This window comes from Sus scrofa, chromosome 12, assembly GCF_054392235.1.
Source record: "Sus scrofa isolate SSC_HxYL_T2T_F1_AM1 chromosome 12, Sscrofa_HxYL_maternal_Yorkshire_Landrace_v2.0, whole genome shotgun sequence".
Taxonomy (NCBI): Eukaryota; Metazoa; Chordata; class Mammalia; order Artiodactyla; family Suidae; genus Sus; species Sus scrofa.
Window position 1 is genome coordinate 55,108,332 of NC_139394.1, and position 17,756 is coordinate 55,126,087.

The 17,756-nt window shown below is 62.3% G+C and overlaps 2 protein-coding genes across 17 annotated transcripts in view; one reads left to right on the forward strand and one right to left on the reverse strand.

Moving 5' to 3' along the window:
* Positions 1 to 1,639, forward strand: part of SPNS2 (SPNS lysolipid transporter 2, sphingosine-1-phosphate) — a 46,621-nt gene extending 44,982 nt beyond the window's left edge. For all 12 annotated transcript variants that reach the window (XR_014821558.1, XR_014821560.1, XR_002337328.2 and 9 more), the window contains one exon: positions 180 to 1,639. Coding sequence is in view for 2 of the 12 variants with exons in the window: in XM_021067703.2 (XP_020923362.1) it covers positions 180 to 654 (475 nt within the window). In the remaining 10 variants the exon portion in view is untranslated. The remainder of the gene's footprint in view (positions 1 to 179) is intronic.
* On the reverse strand, positions 1,511 to 16,519 carry MYBBP1A (MYB binding protein 1a). Of its 5 annotated transcripts, XR_014821490.1 has the most exons (27): positions 16,300 to 16,519; positions 15,983 to 16,081; positions 15,246 to 15,329; positions 15,083 to 15,157; positions 14,874 to 14,981; positions 13,150 to 13,325; positions 12,866 to 13,033; positions 12,624 to 12,741; positions 11,424 to 11,719; positions 11,070 to 11,180; positions 10,418 to 10,543; positions 10,067 to 10,234; positions 9,871 to 9,976; positions 8,196 to 8,292; positions 7,935 to 8,086; positions 7,513 to 7,599; positions 7,279 to 7,437; positions 7,012 to 7,188; positions 6,778 to 6,935; positions 5,567 to 5,807; positions 5,261 to 5,386; positions 5,106 to 5,174; positions 4,485 to 4,598; positions 4,181 to 4,282; positions 3,123 to 3,277; positions 1,779 to 2,988; positions 1,511 to 1,732 (listed from the first exon to the last, which is right to left on the reverse strand). XR_014821490.1 is itself a non-coding variant. In XM_005669133.4 (26 exons), the coding sequence occupies exons 1-26, from the start codon at positions 16,504 to 16,506 to the stop codon at positions 1,950 to 1,952; spliced, it is 4,518 nt and encodes a 1,505-aa protein (XP_005669190.2). In that variant the 5' UTR covers positions 16,507 to 16,519; the 3' UTR covers positions 1,511 to 1,949. The 5 variants fall into 5 exon arrangements, 3 of the variants coding, with proteins under 3 accessions (XP_005669190.2, XP_084841503.1, XP_084841504.1); XM_005669133.4 differs by having other exon boundaries at positions 1,511 to 2,988; XM_084985377.1 differs by having other exon boundaries at positions 1,511 to 2,988; positions 15,246 to 15,535; positions 15,936 to 16,081.
* Between the last annotated feature and the right edge of the window lie 1,237 nt (positions 16,520 to 17,756).

Consider the following 17,756-nt stretch of genomic DNA (forward strand, 5'->3'; position numbering starts at 1 on the left):
TGGGCCTGGCCTCTGGGGGCTGCAGCTTCCCAGCAGTGCAAGAGCCAAGGTCCCTGCCTCCACGGCCTTGGCCGCAGTAGGAACCACACCCTTCATGCCCCCAGAACCCAAAGGCGGGCCTGGCACGTCAAGGAGGGAAGCTCTGAACGGCCCCCTCACCTCCTCCCTCCTCCCTCCAGGTGCCGCTGGGACAGTGAAGAGCCCCTGCTCCTACCTGGGCTGGGAGGTGTCCCCAGGCACCCTGGCCCTGCTGGGCCGTCCCGAAGCTTTCCATGTGACCCACGGCTGGGGACCCACCGGCTCTGGTCCGGGACTGCTGAGTGGCCCTGGCTCCAGGAGGCCGTGTCAACTAACCTGGGAGCCTGTGTGTGCTGGAGCCACGGACAGACCCCTAGGCCTGGGTCTGGGCCGCAGGGGTCCTGGGGCCCAGCAAGACGACCGCCCCCAGGGGGCATGTGGGGAGAGACTGGCCTGTCCCCAGCTTATGTGATCCTGGGGAAGTCCCTGCCCTCCCCAGACCGTGGGGCCAGGGGGCCGAACTTTCCCACGGAGCTTGCTGGGCAAGGCACCCTCTGCTGTTCTGAAGACCCAACCACCCCCGGACTGCACAGAGCAGAGGCGGCCCAGGCCTCACGGCGGCACTTCAGGCTCTGAGGACCACGGCCTTTCAGTTGGGCCTGACCTTGGGGACACTGGACTCAACCTGGCAGAGGTGGGCACCCAAGTTGCCAGGTGCTTCTCAGGCTGGCTGGTCACGCTGGAGAACCCTTGTCTCTGCTGCCTCTGGGGATGTCAGCCTGGAGGTCTTCCAGGTGGGGACCACCCTGACCGGGAGCTGGCCGCATCAGGGGTGAAGGCCCTGGTGGCAGCCACACAGCAACTTGGGCCCCAGGCTTGAGGCCTTTGGGGGTTCCCTGCCCCTACAGGGCTCCTCGGATCCACCACAGCACCCCTGCCGTCCTCCCTGAGCCCCCACAGAAGCCAAGAATTGACTCCAGCCCCCCACCCCCAGGCTGGGTCCTTTCCAGGCGCAGGGCCCAGGGGACGATTCCCAGAATCCACGCAGGAGCAGCCAGGGCTCTGGCTGCTGGAGGAAGCAGCAGCCGCTAAGCTTCCTGTCCAGGGAAGAGCCTGGTGGAGGTGGGGGGCCCATCGGAAGGCCGAAACCCCGAGCCACCTCCCCGCCAGACCCCTGGCCCTCTTGTGGAGCGTCTCCTCTCTCCTCTGCTCCCCACGCACCCTTCCCGATTGCTGGAATCAAGGTGGTTCTGGTCTGGGTGCCTCTCGTGGCCAGCTGGAGCCCGAGAGCCAGCCTAGCATTCTCTGTCCCTAGTTCCTGGCTGCCATGGCTTCAATGGTGGGTAAGTTGGTGGGGAACCCATTCCCCACCAAGCTCTGGGGCCCCCTGCGGGGTGGGATCCCCAAAGACCAGCCTGGCCTCCACTCCCACCCCAGCCTCAACGGGGGCCCCAGCAATGTTTTCTTGTTGTACAAGAACCAGGTCCAAGTGTTGCTTCCTCTTCCTTCCGGAAGCCAAACTGCTCCTTTATTTTTTAGAGCTGCTGATTGTGAATCTCAGAGTCTTTAAGAGAGAAGCCAAATATATTCCTCTTGTAAATGAATAAAGCTATTTAAATCACGCTCTAGTGGTTCCTACAGCAAAGCAGGCTGGGGGGTGGGGTGGGGTCACACGGGTCGTCCCCCCGCCCTGCCCCACACACAACCAAGAGCCCTGGGCCGGGCCCACACTGCCCAGGTGCCAGGGCCCAGCCCAGGGCTGGGGGGTCTCACTCAGAAAAGGACTCGGACTGTGTCCAGTGCAGGGGGACCTCTCGGCAGGCTGGCAGCAGACCCCACTCCCCGCAGCGTGGAAGGTAGGACCTCCGACAGCAGCTTTTTAATTAAAATTGTGATGAAAAAATAGGAGTCTCTAGGGCGTCTGGGGGCACTCAGAGCTTCTTCACCTTCCGCGGCTGCACCTTCTTCCTGGCCCCGCTCTGGAGGAGGCTGGGGCTCCTGCTGGCCAAAGACAACCTGGCCTTTTTCCGTGGCAGCGCCGACTGCGGAGACTTGCCCAAGATGCCCTTTTGGGGGAGATTCTTCTTTGGACGCTTTTTGGCAGCAGGCTCCTCGGGGGAGTCGAGGGATTCCGGGGTGGCTCCCTTCATCTGCGACAGCTTCTGATTTTTCTTCTGCAGCTTTGGGGTCTGGGCAGGGGGGCCAGGGCTTATGGTGGGGAGGTCTGAGACCGGACTCTTGGTGGCAGGCGTCACAGTCACCTGGGACAGCTTCTGATTTTTCTTTTGCAGCTTTGGAGTCTGGGCGGAGGCGGTGGGGCTTGCGGCAGGGGGGCCTGGGGCCGGACTCTTGGTGGCAGGCATCGCATTCGCCTGGGACAGCTTCTGATTTTTCTTCTGCAGCTTTGGGGTCTGGGTAGGGGGGTCTGGGGCCGGACTCCTGGTGGCAGGCGTCCCATTTACCTGGGACAGCTTCGGATTTTTCTTCTGCGGCTTTGGGGTCTGGGCAGAGAGGTCTGGGGCCGGACTCTCGATGGCAGGGGTCGCATTCACCTGGGACTGCTTCTCATTTTGCTTTTGCGGCTTTGGGGTCTGCGCAGGGGAGTCTGGGGCCGGACTCTTGGTAGCAGGGGTCCCGTTCACCTGGGACTGCTTCCGCTTTCTCTTCTTTGGCTTGGGGGGCTGGGCGGGGGAGTCTGGGGCTGGACTCTTGGCAGCAGGCATCCCGTTGACCTGGGACGGGGCTGGGACCTTGGCCTTCCGCTTGTTCCTCCTCTTCTTGCCTGTGCTGGGGGGCTGGTCCCCACCGGTGGCTGCGGGCGCAGCCCCCTCCCCCTGCACGGCGCCCTCAGACTTGCGTTTCTTGCGCTTCTTGGTCTCCGGCAAGAACCCCTTTTTCTTCCGCTTCATGCTAACGGGGTTCTGCGTGGCCTCAGGGACTTCCTTGGCATCCTTCTCTGACTTGGGGCGCCTAAGGTGAAGCGAACAAAGGAAGTGAGTGGTGAGGGCAGGGGGGACCTGGGCTGCTGGGGTCTCCAAGCTGCCCAAAGCTCCCACGTTGAGCGGGGCAGGGGGAGGGTCTTTCCTGCCCCTCCCCAGACATACTGGACCCCAAGGAGCTTCATGGCCTGCCAGTAGAGGTCGTGGAGGCGGCTGGAGCCGGTCCCGGTCGAGTGCTCCTCCTGCTGGAGCTTCTGCTGCAGCCTCAGCTGCTGGCTCTGCAGCACACCCAGGACGGCGCTCAGGTCCGTGGTCAGCTTCTGCAGAGGCAGGGGTGGGAAGGCTGTGGCTGCAGTGGCGACTGAGGCATGGCCTCTCCCTGGCTCCTGGTCCCCATCCTCCCACTCCTGCCTCTCCAGCGAGCTAAGGGCCTGCTCTGGCCCCTCAGCCGCTCTTCCTGCCCGTAAATCACGGTCTCTCTCATCCTGGGAGAGAAAGAGAGCCCCCGGCGCCGTGAACTGTCCTCAATTCCCACAGCTCGGAGGCCCGCCTCTCTCTGGGGGCGCCGTGCAGTGACCTCAGGGCTGCCAAAGCCCTTCCCGCCACGTGCTACATGGGTTGTGTTTGAAACCCACCAGCTTCCAGAACAACCCTCTCTCTCAACTGCTTACTGGCGTCCTTGGTACCGCTTCTCAGGTCCCCCTGCCCTTCTGCAAGGTCCTGGCCTGTCTCCCGCCTCAGCAGTGCCCTCTTGGACACGCACTCAGCACCTGGGCTTGGACCAGTGTCTACGCCGAAGGCCCCCACACCTTCCCTCTAGGCCAGAGGGGGAGAACCAGACACCCTCAGAGGCCTCCTGGCCCCACGCCCGCCTCCTGTCTACAGGCCTGGAACCTAGGCTCTTTTCTGACAGCCGCCCCCCAGGAACCTTCCTCGCCTCCTCCGCTGTCACTGGCCCCCCTCGCCCCTTCTCAGCTTTCGCCCGGGAGCACGGCAACAGCCCACCGGCGCCCCCTCCCCGGCCAGGTGCGAGCTGTGAGCCTCTCTTCCCAGTGAAGTGCCTTGACCTGAGACTCTCTAACCACCCGCATGAGAACAGCCCAGATTCCTCCCCCGGCATCCAGAACCTCTCCCACGTGGCTTCCCACCAGCTCCCAAACCCCGGCTCAGGCTCCGTGCTCACCAGCACGTGCGGCGACCTCCCGCCTGAGCCCCAGGCTCACCTCCTGGCGAATGTTCTTGAAGAGAGTGTTGAGCAGCTCCAAGGAGGACAACTCCTTCTGGTGCTCCGACTTGGTCTCGGCCTCCCCCAGCGTCCGCAGGTTCTGGGGAGAAGGCGGCCAGCCTGAGCCCCTCCACAGAGCCGTTCCAGGCCTCTCCACCTCCCACAGGAGGCCGAGGCCCAAGGGAACAAACGCCTCCTGGGCAAACCCAAACCCGCCCCAGGCACGGGGTCCCGCACTCCTTGCCCCCAGGTTCCCAGAGCCACTGATGGCAGGTGGGGGGCGGAGGCCCCGTGGCTGTTACCTCGGTGACCTTCGCCAGGATCTGGCCCATCAGCTGCTCCCACTCCGGGGCCTTAAAGCACAGTCTCAGCTCCCGCGTGTGCAGGCTCTTCTGGAGCAGCAGGCAGGCCTGGGCCTGGGCGGGGAACACGTGGTCACGGGGAGCCTCGGCATGCTGCGTCAAGGCTCAGGGAAGCACAGGGGACCTGGGGAGCCTGCCAGGTACCCGAATAGACTGTGACAAGGCCAGGCTGTGCGGGAGGGGCTGCCCGCTGCTCTGGGGCCAACCTGCCTGAGCTGTCACCACAGGCACCCGGGGCTCGGCCATCGCCTGCTCCTGCCCCCTCTTCTCAGGCAGGTGGGAGGACCTGGACAGGGGGCCCCACTTAGGGTGACATAGTTACTGGTCCTTTGCTAATTCAGTGCCTCTTCCTCCAGCGTCTCCAGCCGCCTGTCTGATGCCCACCCCCAGGCCAACCTGTTAGCCTCGGGGCTCCCTCCACGTAGGCCAGAGCCTGAGCTCTGAGGAGCTGGAGGGCTCAGGCCACAAGCAAAGTGTCTCGTCCCCACACCCAGCGCCCCCCTCTCCAATAACCAGCCAGACAGGAGTCAAGCGGGTCCTGGGATCCGGGGACCCTCTTACCTGATGGCGGGGCCGACTGTGGCTGGCTATGTGCTCGACCACGAGGGGGAGCAGGTTCTTACAGAGCATCTGTGGAGGGAAGGACAGGGCTGGGACGTGGGCAATGAGGAGCGGGCTGAGCAGGGGCCCAAGGGGGTGGCCAGGCCTGCACTCACCGGGTGCCGGCAGAAGAGGCTGAGGAACATGGGAACGGTGAGCGGACTGTTGCGCTTGGTCAGGAACGAGCTCAGCACCGCTGAGTAGATCGGGGTCACGCGGCTCAAGTCCAAGCAGGTGGCAGCCTGGACCACGAGAGACAGAGCGCAGTGTGAGGCCGGGCTGCCTTCGGAGGGCGGACCACTGGATCCTGGGGAAGGCTTGGCCTCAACTCCCCCTCCGTGAAATGGGCGGGTGGCCCCGCGCCCCCTGGGCCTTGCTCCCATCTCTGGGCATGGGAGCCTTCCCGGGTCAGGCCTGCTCACCTCGCGGCCCTGGGCGCTGGCATCAGCAGCGGTGGTTTTCTCCTCCTTCTGGGCGGACTTGTCCACGGTGCTGCCCTTCAGGACCCGGAGCAGGTAGAGCGAGGCGTTGAAGTGGTACAGGGCGACGGAGGAGTCGGCCTGCTGGCCGGCCTGCCGCACCAGCCGCTCCAGCTGGGCATACACTGTCTCCACACGGTCCCCCACGTCGCGGCAGTAATGCCGGGAGCGGCACAGGTGGTGTCTGTGGCGGGGGAAGGGCCAGAGCTGGTCAGCGGCCTGCCCCCGCCTGCTCCCTGCCCAGCAGGAGCCAAGCCCCAGAGCCCCGGGCCCCACGTCCCAGGCAGGAAAGTCACCAAAGGGGTCGCCCCGGGGCCACGCCCAGATCTGCTCTGAGGAAAACGGGGGGCAACTGGCTCCCTGGGCGAGGCTCCGCTAGGGCCAACATCCCGACCTGGTCCCCAGCCGCATCTGCATCGTCTCTCGGGGGACAGTGGCCTCCAGGCCCTTTGGAAAGCAAAACCAGGGTCTGTGTGCTCAGAAGCCTGCTGGGCCCTGCGGGACCAGGTGCAGATGGGACAGGAGGCAGGGCACTCCACAGACGACACTGCGGCAGGGAGGGGAGGGCCGGCCGTCGCTTGTGACCCGGGGCCAGTGGGGAGCGAGCCGCGGGTGCGCTGCCCCACTCTCGCCACCCGCTTAACGGTCCTCACGCCTCTACCTGCCACCTGCTTGCGTCTCACTGGGCTCCCTGCTCCAGCACAGCCCACCCTGCTGCCCATTTCTGAAAAGGCAAACCAGCCCCCGGGCCCATGCTCTTGCTGCAAACACTTCCGCAGACCCCCAGCAGTTCAAGGGCCAGGCCGTGAGGGCTCGATGCTGTGGCTGCGTCTGACTGGCGCCCGGCTGGACACGCCTTCCCGCCCTCTTCAGCTCTGACGTTGCTGACCCCTCTCCCAGGAGGCCCTCCCTGCGACCTCACTGGCTCCTATGCGCCCCCTGCCACAGCCCCGAGATGTCACCGCTGGCCAGCCAGCCTGGTTTCCCAAGTGCAGTGACAGGACGGGGGGCCCTGAGAGCTGTGCGTCTGGCACGGTCCCCGTGCTAAGTGTCACAGAACAGATGGGAGCATCGAGGGCTTAGAGTTCCCGAGTGACAGGTGCCCGCTCTGAGATCCTGCTCCCGCCCCTCGATCCCGGAAGCCCCGTGCTCACGTGAAGATGCGGGCCGTCTTGTGCAGCAGGTCCTGCTCCTGCTTGGCGCTGCTGGTGCGCATGCTGCGCCGGATGATGTGCAGCAGCGGCTCGAGCAGCTCCAAGACCAGGGGGTTCTCGGGCTGCTTGGTCACCAGCACCTCGATCAGGTCCAGGACCTGCGGCAGGACGGGTGGGCTCAGCCAGGCGTGGGGCGGGAGCAGGGGACGGGGCGGGAGGGGACAGAGGGCGCACCCTGATCTGGAAGTCCCGCCGCAGCGCCTTCTCCTTCTGCAGCTTGTTCTTCTCTTCCCTCCGGGCCTGGATGCGCAGCTTCTGCTCGGCGAAGAGGCTGGCCAGGTTCTCGTCCAGGGCCATCATGGCCTCGTCCCCCAGCTCCTCGTCGTCGTCGTCCTCACCGTCCCCTCCGCCCTTAGGGACAGAGGCCCCATGAGCAGCCTGGTCACAGGCGGGCAGAGACAGACCCAGACAGACCGAGGGCCCCGGGCCGCTCCCGCTCACCAGCGCCTTCCCCGCCTGCAGCACCGCCATCAGCTGCTCCCGGAAGCCCTGGTCCACATCCCCGTCCCGCTCCGCCTCGTCGCTCTCCTCCCCGTCGCTCTCCTCCTCACTCTCTGAGTTCTTGTCGCCTTTGTTGTCCTCGTCGTCCGAGCTCTTGTCCTGGGGGTGGCTGTGTGTCACGCCTCCCCATCGCCCACCGCACGAACGCCCACCCTCCCTCCTGCGGCCAAGTACCTCCGCCTCCCCCAGCGGCTCCTCCTTAGAGTCGTCTGTGACCACCACGTTGTCGTCCTCATCCTGGCTCTCCTCGGGGTTTAGCACCTGCAGGGGGTCCCAAGGGGCTGATGGATCTGTCGCCCTGGCCCCTTCCTCCCCCCAGACCCTGACCCCTCTTCGCTGCCTTCTCTCACGACGCCCAAAGACCCCCGTTTCAGAAAGGAAAACAGAGCCCAGGGGAGAAGGCCACTCCCTCCAGCACCCCAACCACCCCCTCGGCATGCCCCGGGTTAGGCTGCATGGCAGGAGGCTTAAGAAGGGGGGCCCCCCAGCACCCTGCAGGTCACAGCGAGGATGACGGGGTGCTGTGGCAGCCCTGGCGCAGCCTGGTGCCTGGAGGGCCCCATCCTGGGACCCGTTTCCCGAAAGGCCCAACTTACGTCCAGGATGAGCTGCAGGGCGCGTGGAGTCAGGTGGGAGCAGATGTGGCTAAACACGCTCCGGGCCACCTGGCGCATCAGGTGGCTGGGCTGGGCCAGGAGGGACAGCAGGATCTCCACCAGCACCTCCACCCACGGCAGCTCCTGGGGGTCTGCGGGCAGGGAGAGGCTGAGTCTCGGCAGGGCAGCGCCATGGGCCCTCCTGTGCCCAGGAGGGTGTGCCCCGCCGCCCACCCCCGCCTCCCCTCAATGAAGACCCACTGGTGGCCTTGGAGCGGGTCCGGCGGGTCTTCTCTCCCAGGCTCTTCTTGATGCAGGTCTGGATGTCGCCCAGCAGGTCACAGCTCTCTGCAGGGGACTGTGCAGGACAGGACAGAAATCAGGAGCCAGGCCCCACTCCCAGCCTTGGCTGGGTCAGGACAGAGGGTGCCAAGTGCGAGGAGCTGGCATCCAAGGCCTTAGAAGTCTCCAGGCTGCCCCGGCCCGTCACCCTCACAACCTAGAAGGCAAGACCCCAGCCAGAGCCAGGGTCAGCCCAAGAGCTGCTGACTTCTCACACCCAACACGCGGTCACAGGGTCTGAAGGAACCTGGGGACCAGGCAGCCCAAGTTCCCCTCTGGTGCTCAGAGAGCCTGACAGGGAGACCCAGGTCAGGGTCATAATGCTCATGGGTCCCAGCCTCCGCATATGCAATTCTAGATTTTTCCTCCCACGCTGGCTTGATGTACTTACAGAAAAAGACCTGTACATCATTCATTTTAACAAAGTTAATTTAAACCAGTTTCAGTCCACCTTGCTAAGGGTTAAGCCCAGACTCCAGCCACTGACCAGTGAGTTGAAAATGAACTGGGATCGGTGGTACTGAAAAGGCACTTTGACCCCATAATGTAGCGGGGCAGCTTCGATGTTTGAGGCCGGGGAGGTAGAACAGAGGCCAGAACAGGGGCCCACAGTCCTGGCCACCTCTGCCTGTAGCTCCCTGGCTGTGACTAGGTGCTCTTTATCCAAGCCAAGCGTGGAGGTCCCTGGGGCAGGCCGCTATCAGAAGCCCAGCGCCAAGAGCTGGCAGGGGCGTGGCGGCCGGTCCTTAGCCACAGCCTGTCTGTGAGCTGGGATTGGTGTGCCCGAGGCCTGGAAGCACAAACCTCAGCTAAGAGGCCGGCATGGGGGCAACTGAGACTCCGGTCTACTTGGGCTACTTAAGACCTGAAGCAGCCCCGCCAGGGCCTCACACGACATGAAAGAAAACCTCCAGAGAAACTGGGGTTCCGTCAGGAAGAAACATGACGGTCAAGGCCAGGGTTGCCGGCATTAAGCTCCAAACGTGCTCAGAGCTTCTCAGTGGAGAGGACAGAAAGGGCAACAAAGCTGGTTCTAGAGGACCCGTCACTGGCCAAGTGACAATGAGGGGAACACGGCGACAGAACTCCACGTGGGACCGTTGGACAAAAACACACTCAGCTCAAGCCACTACTGTGGATTCCGGGTGGGTGAGAGCTCAGCAGACAAATCAAGACCCCACTTCTGACTGACCACCAAGGGACAGAAGAAACGCCCCTGTGGGTGACAGCCTGCCAGAGCCAGCCCCCCCTTAATCCAGCGCCTCTGGTCAGTAAGGCCGTCTTAAGAGGTCCCCAGGGACAGAGTCAGATCCCTGCGTCCGAAACCCAGCCAACAGGGTGGAGCCCTGGGCGAGCTCCCTCCCTCCCTGAGTCTGTCATCCCATCTGTCAACAAGGAAGAAGGGGCTGCCTTAGGACTGCGGGGAGCTGCGTGGACAGCGCAGTGAGTGGATGGAGTGGTTTTTTTTCCTTGGGCCGGAACTCCGGCCAGGAGCAGCCAGCCTACGAAACCTGCCAACTTCAACTCCCCAGAGCCTCTCCTGACCCCTGCGGCCCCCAGGTCCACGACCCTCCCTTCCAGGCCATCGTAGTACCTTGAAGAGGTGGATGCCCACCAGGAGGAGCAGGTGCTGGAAGGCAGTGGCCTTGGCCTTGGCCTCTGAGGAGTGGGTCTCTAGCTCCTTCAGCGTCTTCAGCATCCTGGGTGAGACGGGCACACTCTCAGGCCACTGCCGCCGGTGCCAGACCCCAGAGGGTCCCGCCCTTGCCCTGGAAGCCCTGCCCTCTCACCGGTCCCAGGCCTGGCGCTGCTGCGTGGTGAAGGGCGTCAGGGGAACCACGTTGCGGCTGTGGCTCAACAGCATGTCTGCAAACTGCACAAGGCGGTAGGTCCAGGGCTGCCTGTCCTGGGCCTGCTCCGGCGCCTGCCTGAACTGCGTGCTGAGGGTCTGCAGCAAGCTGGTGGCGGGGGCGTCAGGGTCAGAGCGGGGCTGGTGAACACGGCCCCCTCCTTCCACTCCATGCCCTGACCCCCTGGAATTCACCGGGCCTCAGCTTGGAACAGGAGGGGGCAATGTCCCCGAGGCCACCTTCCCAGCCGCTGGCCACCCCCAGACTCCTCCTGCGCTGCCCGGCACCCACCTGAAGAAGGCACCGCTCACCACCTCCCGGGTCCGGCTCTCCAGTGCGGGGGAGGAGTGCTGCTCGGTCTCTGGGATCTGGGACGTGGGCTTCTTTGTCTCAAAGAAGGAATGGAAGAAACAAAACCTGGGCGGAGTGGGAGCGAGCTAAGTGACCTCCGTCAGTGCCACTGCCTTGGGCCGCCTGTCCTTGGGTGGCCTCACCAAGGGCCTGATGCCACTCTGGCAGTGACAGGAAGAGGGGACATTTCTCAGGTCTGGGTTCCCAGCATCCTTCCCTTGTAACCAAGACAGACGCGAGGCTGCACGGCCGCGGCCAGGTCACCACCACGTCTGCCCCTCTCGGGCTGTGGTGACAGTGGGAAGAGCACCTGTGAGGAGGCTTCCCGGACGCCGTGACGCGCAAAGGCGTCTGGGGGATCACGCAGAGCCAGCCTGGGCCTTTGACGCCCTGCAGCCCCACACGCCCTGGGTCCCTTCCTTTCTCAGGCTCCCAAGGAATTTCCCCAAATCTCCTTCTGCTCAAGGAGCAAGGACGCCTTGCCCGCTCCCCACTGCCTTGGCTCCAGGGGAACCCAAACTAGCAGGAGGCAAGAGGCCCATTTCTTTGGCCACTGCACCCACGGAAGCTGGGGTTCGAGCACGCCTCACACCTGGCCACCTCCTCGGTCAAGGCCTCCTCCTTCTCGGCGTGCACGCAGTCCACGATGCTGACCAGGCGGAGGATGATCCACTTCCGGAGCCGGAACACAGCTCGCTCAGGCCTGTGGGTAGAGCCGGGCCACAGAGCAGTTTAGGGACGGCCACACGCTGTGCCCCGGCCCTGTCTCGGAGACGGGAAAGCCAGCCGAGAACCCCAACGCCCTCATCGCCAGCATGGGCACACGCCCGAGGACCCCGAGGTCTTCTCTGAGAGCGAGGGCTTGGCTTCTTCCCTGCCCTCCCCGGGAACCTCTGTCCTGCAGGGGGCAGGGAAGGTCCAGGCCCTCCCTGCCGGGCCCACGCACCCATGGAGCGAAGCGTCCTGCGTCTTCTTCTGGTTGTTGGTGCTGAAGTCCACCAGGGCGTCCAGGTCGGGCTGGAGAAACATGTCCCGCAGCCAGGCCACATAGCCCTGGAGGGCGGGGGGACTCAGGAGCTTCACGACCCGCCAGAAGGTAGGCATGACAGGGAGGCCCTGGTTGGTGACGGAGGTGAAGGCCACGACCATGGCCAACTGCCGCTCAGCGTCATCCCGGCAGCCTTCCAGGAAGGCCTCCACGTACTGGTTCATCTCCGGAGCAAACTTGTAGTGGTTCGGGAGCTGCGGGAGGCAGGCGCCGTGCTGGGGTCACCAGCTGGGTCTGGGTGGGAGGTCCAAACCCCCGCCCCGCCTCTTCCACATTGGGTATGCCAAGGTCAAGAAGCCCCCTCCTCTGTACCCTGCCGGGCTGGGGGGCCTCGACGTTTAATCTTTGTCACCACCCTTTGCCCTGGGCCCCTTTAATAGCTCTGCAGGTGAAGAAGGCACGAAAAAACTTGGAAGTCACTTCTGAGGGTCACAGGGCTCCAAGTGGTGCAGCTGGGATCTGGCCCCAGTCGGTCTGGCCCTGCACCACTGCCCTGTACTTCCTAGGCCCACCCCCCACCCAGGAGATGGGAATGGCAGCTCCCCCAGGATGGCTGTGAAGGCAAAACGAGCCAGGGACAAAGCCAGCAGCACCGGGCACTTCTGAGTATCAGCCCAATGATCCCCATGACTCCGAGGCGGGCCCTGCTCCTCCGGTGTCGCAGACAAGCAGAGGCGGGCGCCGCGCAGGGAAGCAAGCTGTGTGAGGGCAACGGCCGGCTGCGGGGGAGGCAGGATGGAACCAGCCTGGCCTCTGAGTCCCCGCTCTTTAACCACCACTGGATTCTCCTGTTGGGCACTGAGAGGAGCGTGGGCCGCACTCAGCTGAGAGGATGCTCAGGACAGATGGGTGACGATGAGGCTCCTGAGTGGGACACCAGCTGGGGGTGGAGGGAGGGCTGGGCAGACTGCTGACCTTGCTCACACTTGGTCCAGAGGGCAAGACAGGGGAGGGGACCTTGGGTCGCTCACTTTACCCGGAGGGGAAGGGCGCCCTGGTCCCAGGCTCCTTCCCATCCCGGGCAGGACCACCGATGTCAAGGGCAACCCGCCCCCTTCCAGCAGGTCTGGGCTGTGGGGGCCAGGGGTGAGCACCCACCTTGGCCGTGACCATGTGTTCCCCATAATGTCGGATCAGGTCCCCCCGCATCACCAGCTGCAGCTGCTCCTTGGACAGCAGCGGCAGGGCTGCGCCCAGCAGGCGGAAACACAGGTAGCTAAGGGGGCACAGGAGAGCCCGGTCAGAGCCCTCGGGCGCCCCAGGGGGGACCTCAGATGCCAGCCCGCCCTCGCTTAGCGAGCAGCGGCAAGGGGACGGAGCGAGGCCAAGCGCCCACACACCTGGCTGGCCAGAACTGCTTCTTCAGCAGCCCCTGCTCCACCACCTCTTTCCAGAACCATGGGAACTTGTCCTCCTGGAGCGCCAGGCGGAGCAGGTCCAGAGCCACGGCGGGCAGCTTGCGCTCCTTCTTCACAGAGGTGGCCGCCATCTTCAGCACAGTCACCAGCCTGTGGAAGATGGCAGAGGGAACTCAGGGCCAGGCTCCCGGGGCCGTGGGGACAGCCTCCCCCCAGGCGGTGGCACGAAGCCAAGCTGGAGGGCCCACCCGCCAGCTCCCTCGCACCTGGGGATGTTCTCATCTGAGAACAGGTTGACCGGTCCCATCAGCTTCTCCAGCTTCTTGGGCACCTTCTGCTGGGCCAAGAGGAACAGCTCCAGGTGCTCAGGGGAGCCGAGAACCGAACTCAGCTCGGTCTTGAGGACCTTCGGCAGCACCTCCTGCAACACGGCCTCGGGGACCTGGTGTGGGGGGGACAGGTTGAGGGAGAGGGGCTCCCTCATGGCACCCTTGGTCCCTCCCCCTGCAGGGAGAGCCCTTTGGGTCCCATTCCACCTGCCCAGCTCCCACAAGGCCCCTGGTACAGTGCCAGCCCAAGGAGGAACAGTCACAACCACCTATCAGACACCATGATCAAAGGGTATCTGTTAAAAAAGCTCAAATCCCCGAGCCCCAGAAGCTAGGTTTAAACGAGCTCCTCTCTGGCGCTCACTGGCCCAGGTGTGCCCTTTTGATCATTCCTCTTTTGAGTCTTTCAGGATTAGCCTCTTCCTTTTCTTCTTCCTTTCTCCCTGGCTGCGGCATGCAGCGGCTTGGTGCAGGATCTTTGTGAAAGCACCAAGTCCTAACCACTAAACCACCAGGGAACTCCCAGGACCAGCTTGCTTCTTATACAAGGAGCCCCAAGTGAAGAGTTGGGATTCAAACTCCGGGTCCTTCTGGCTCTGTGGCTGGGGCTGTGAAGAAAGCCTTGGCCTGGGACATGCCAGTCCCTGCCTCTTCCCCAACAGCAAAGGATTCTAGGTCCTAGTCCGCCTCCATTTCCCAAGCAGAGTGGTGGGGACCCCCCCGAAGGGGCCAGCTCCGACCCAGACAATAATGGCCAAGAGGTTTCACCCTCTTGCAACCCAATATGGCAGCCACTGGCCCCACATGGACACAGCACTTAGAATTCGGTATTCTGAATGGACACGTGCTGTCAGTGTAAAATGCATACAGGGTTTTGGAGACTTAACATGAGAGGAACCATAAAATACCTCTACAGCTTTTTTCTTTTTTTAAGGGCTGTTCCCGGGCCAGGGGTCAAAATGGAGCTGCAGCTACTGGCCTATACATCTTTTTCGAAAAAAATTTTATGGCCGCATCTGTGGCATATGGAAGTTCCCATGCCAGGGATTGAAACCGAGCCACAGCTGTGGCAAGCCAGGTCTTTTAACCCACTGCACCGGGCTGGGGAACAAACCTGCACCTCCGCAGCAACTCGAGCTGCTACAGCCAGATTCTTAATCCTCTGTGCCATGGTGGGAACTCCTCAACTACCTCCGTACCTTTTTTTTTTTTTTTTGTCCTTTGTCTTTTTAGGGCCACACCTGCAGCATATGGAGATTCCCAGGCTCGGGGTCTAATTGGAGCTACACCTGCCAGCCTACACCACAACTCACAGCAATGCCAGATCCTTAACCCACTGAGCGGGGCCAGGGATCAAACCCACAACCTCATGGTTCCTAGTTGGATTCATTTCCACTGAGCCAGGACACCAGAATGACTCCTCTGTAACTTTTTATACTGATTATAGACTAAAGTGATACTGCAGATATACTAGGTTAAATAAAACATGCTACTCAACTATACTTGTTTCTTTTTACTTTTTAAACTTAGTTACTACAAAGTGTCACAGTGCACATTTATTTATCTGTGGAACAGTCCTGTTTCCAGGCATTAACTTGAGTCTTCCCCACGTTCTGGAACAGGCTGCGCTATCAGAGGCCCCAAAGCTGGTGAGCCAGTACCTCAGAAAGGATGTCCACCAGGGCCTTCTGGGGCTGCTCCTGCAGGTGGTTGTAGTGCTGAGCCAGGACTTGCAGCAGCTTCACTGACTTCATCAGCACCTCCGAGTCCTGGGACCCCCCCAGAAGGGGACAGGGTGTCAACAGGGCTCTGCCACTCCTCCAACTCCCAAGCTAGTCCACATGCGCCCTGGGATCCCCAAGGCTCTTACCTTCACCAGCCTGCCTGACTGAAAGAGGGCTAGCACCCCAAACAGGTTTGCAAAGAGAGCTGGTCTCATCATCCCCTGGAAAAGGATTCCAGGCACTGGTGAGAAGGGCCCAAGCGCTCCCCACCCCGGGGCTGCCGACTTCCCTGGGGCCACTAATTCTCACCTTCTTCACCTTCTGCAAGTTATACTTCTCCTGTATCTGCTGCAAGATGCTGCAGAGAGGGATGTCTTCAAAAGACTGTAACAGCTGCCAGGAGGAAGAGAGGGGCTCAGGGGAGCGGCCCAGCCACATCCCTCAGACCTCAACCTCCTCCCACTTCTCCCTTCAACTTCTGCCCAGAGTCCATGGGCCCCTGCTCCCATCCAAAGGACGCCTCAAAAGCTGCCTACGCCCCACCGCATGCTGGGCAGTGCTGACGATGGAACACTGCAGTGAATGGAGAGAAATCTTGCCTCCCTGTTTCAGAAAGTACTTCCTTTAGCCCCTGGACTGTGCCCCGAGATCCCCGAAACATTCTGCCCCAGAGCCTGCTGAGCTCCCCCCAGGCTGATCCACAAGGACTGGGTGGCCTATAATTAGCCAAGTGGGGGGGGCGGACCCTGAACCCTAAAAAGGTAAGTGAACCCACTCCAAAGCTTACTGCCCACAGTAAATGTACCTTGGTGGTTGGTGAACCCATGTACTCAAAAGCAAACTCACCCTCCCACTCCACCTGCCTGGGCGTCTCTGCAGAAAGATCTTGCTCACACACTCTCTCCACGTCCACGTGGGGACACCCTCCATTAGCTCCGACGCCACCCCAACAACCTCTCAGCAGCCACTTCCCCCGTATGTGCCCTCCTCACTCCCCACCGCTCCGAGTAGGATGGCTGGCCTCCTCCAGGGAGCCACCACCTCACCTGTGCTAGGGCCAGACTGTAGCAGGGCCGGGCTGTTTCACGTCCGACCCCGAGCCCGGTGATTAGGCGCTTCAGGGCGTACTTCATCTCGGACGATCCCTGAGGAACCAAGCACATCCTCAGGTGCACCAGGGAAAAGACGCGTCAGGCACCCGCCCATCCTCGCGCTTCGGCGCGCATTCGCCTCGGCCTCCAGGTTCGCGACTCCATGACCCCAGTCCCGAGTCCTGGGGCCCGCCGCCATATTTTTGCCGGGATCTACGCAGCTTCCTGCCCCCAAGCCCCGCAGATTCCTGCCCCAGGCCCCGCCACCACACCTTTGGCCTTGCGCGCAGATACTCCAGCAGCTTCTCCGTGGCCTCAAGCCGCGTCTCCTGCTGCGGCTTCGCAATGTCCCAGAAGAAGTCCAAGAACTCGCGGCTGTGCTTCAGCAGACCATGACGGTCGGCAGGCCCGGCGCCCGTCTTCGGGACCTCCACCGGAGACACAGGCTCAGCGACGTCCATACTCTCCGTCTCCGCCATGCTCGTGGAACACGTGGGACCTGAAGACTGCCTCTTCCAGGTCAGGTCGCGGCGCGTGCGCACTGGGTTGGGTCGGCTGGGGGCGGAGCCGGTTGGGGGCGGGGGAAAGGGCGGGCCCGGGGCGGGGCTGGGGCGGGCCCGGGGCGGGGCTGGGGCGGGCCTGGGGCGGGGCCGGGCCGGGGGCGGCTGGGCCCTTCCGCGCTCACTCAGGGAGCTCAGGAGTTTGGATTTTATTCTGATTGTAATAGGAAGTCATTGGAGGGTTTTATGCAGGGACAAGTCTTGATCCTATCCATACTTTTAGCAGACTAGTCTTCTTTGTGTGGGGGATGGATTGCAGGAGAGCAGGGGTGGAAGCAGGAAGACCAGTTGCACAGTGGTGGATTGGACCAAGGTAATATGAGAAAATTCCAGCTAATTTGGAGCTGGTAGAAGGTGATGAAAAAGAGAAGGATGATAGGTTTGGGGCCAAAATAAGTGGGTAGATTGTGAGAGTTCCCCTTGTAGCTCAGTGGCTTAAGAATCTGACTAATATCCGTGAGGATGCAGGTTTGGTCCCTGGCCTCATCCAATGGGTTAAGGATCTGGTGTTGCCGAAAGCGGAGGCTTTAAGTCACAGACACATCTTGGATCTGACGTTGCTGTGGCTGTGATGTAGACCGGCAGCTGCAGCTCCCTCCGATTTGACCCCTGTCCTGGGAACTTCCATATTCTGGAGGTGTGGCCCCTAAAAAAAGAAAAACAAAGAAAGTGGGTAGACTGTGATATCATTTACTGAGCTGGGGGAACTAGTGTTTGTGGGGGGAGCAAGGAGGGAGAGGTGGTGGGATCAAAAGTCCTCTTAGATCAGAGATACCGTTTACAGTGCAGGAGAGGAGAGCTACTGGCCACCCCTATTTCTTGGCTTGACAAGCTGTCTCTAGAGGGTTATAGTTCAGAGAGACCCCAGCCCTTAGGGAGGCAGGGAGGGGAGGGCCTTGGCTACCCAGATCCGGCCCCTTTTGTGGCCCCCGGGGCACCTCCTACTCACCCTCTCAACCCCTCCCTCTGCTGTCTGTTTCAGAAAAAGTGAATAAGCAGTTGGGAGTTTCCTTTGTGGTGCTAGCGGTTAACGAATCTGACTAGGAACCATGAGGTTGCAGGTTCGATCCCTGGCCTTGCTCCGTGGGTTGGGGATCCGGTGTTGCCATGAGCTGTGGTGTAGGTTGCAGACGCTGCTCGGATCCCACGTTGCTGTGGCTCTGGCGTAG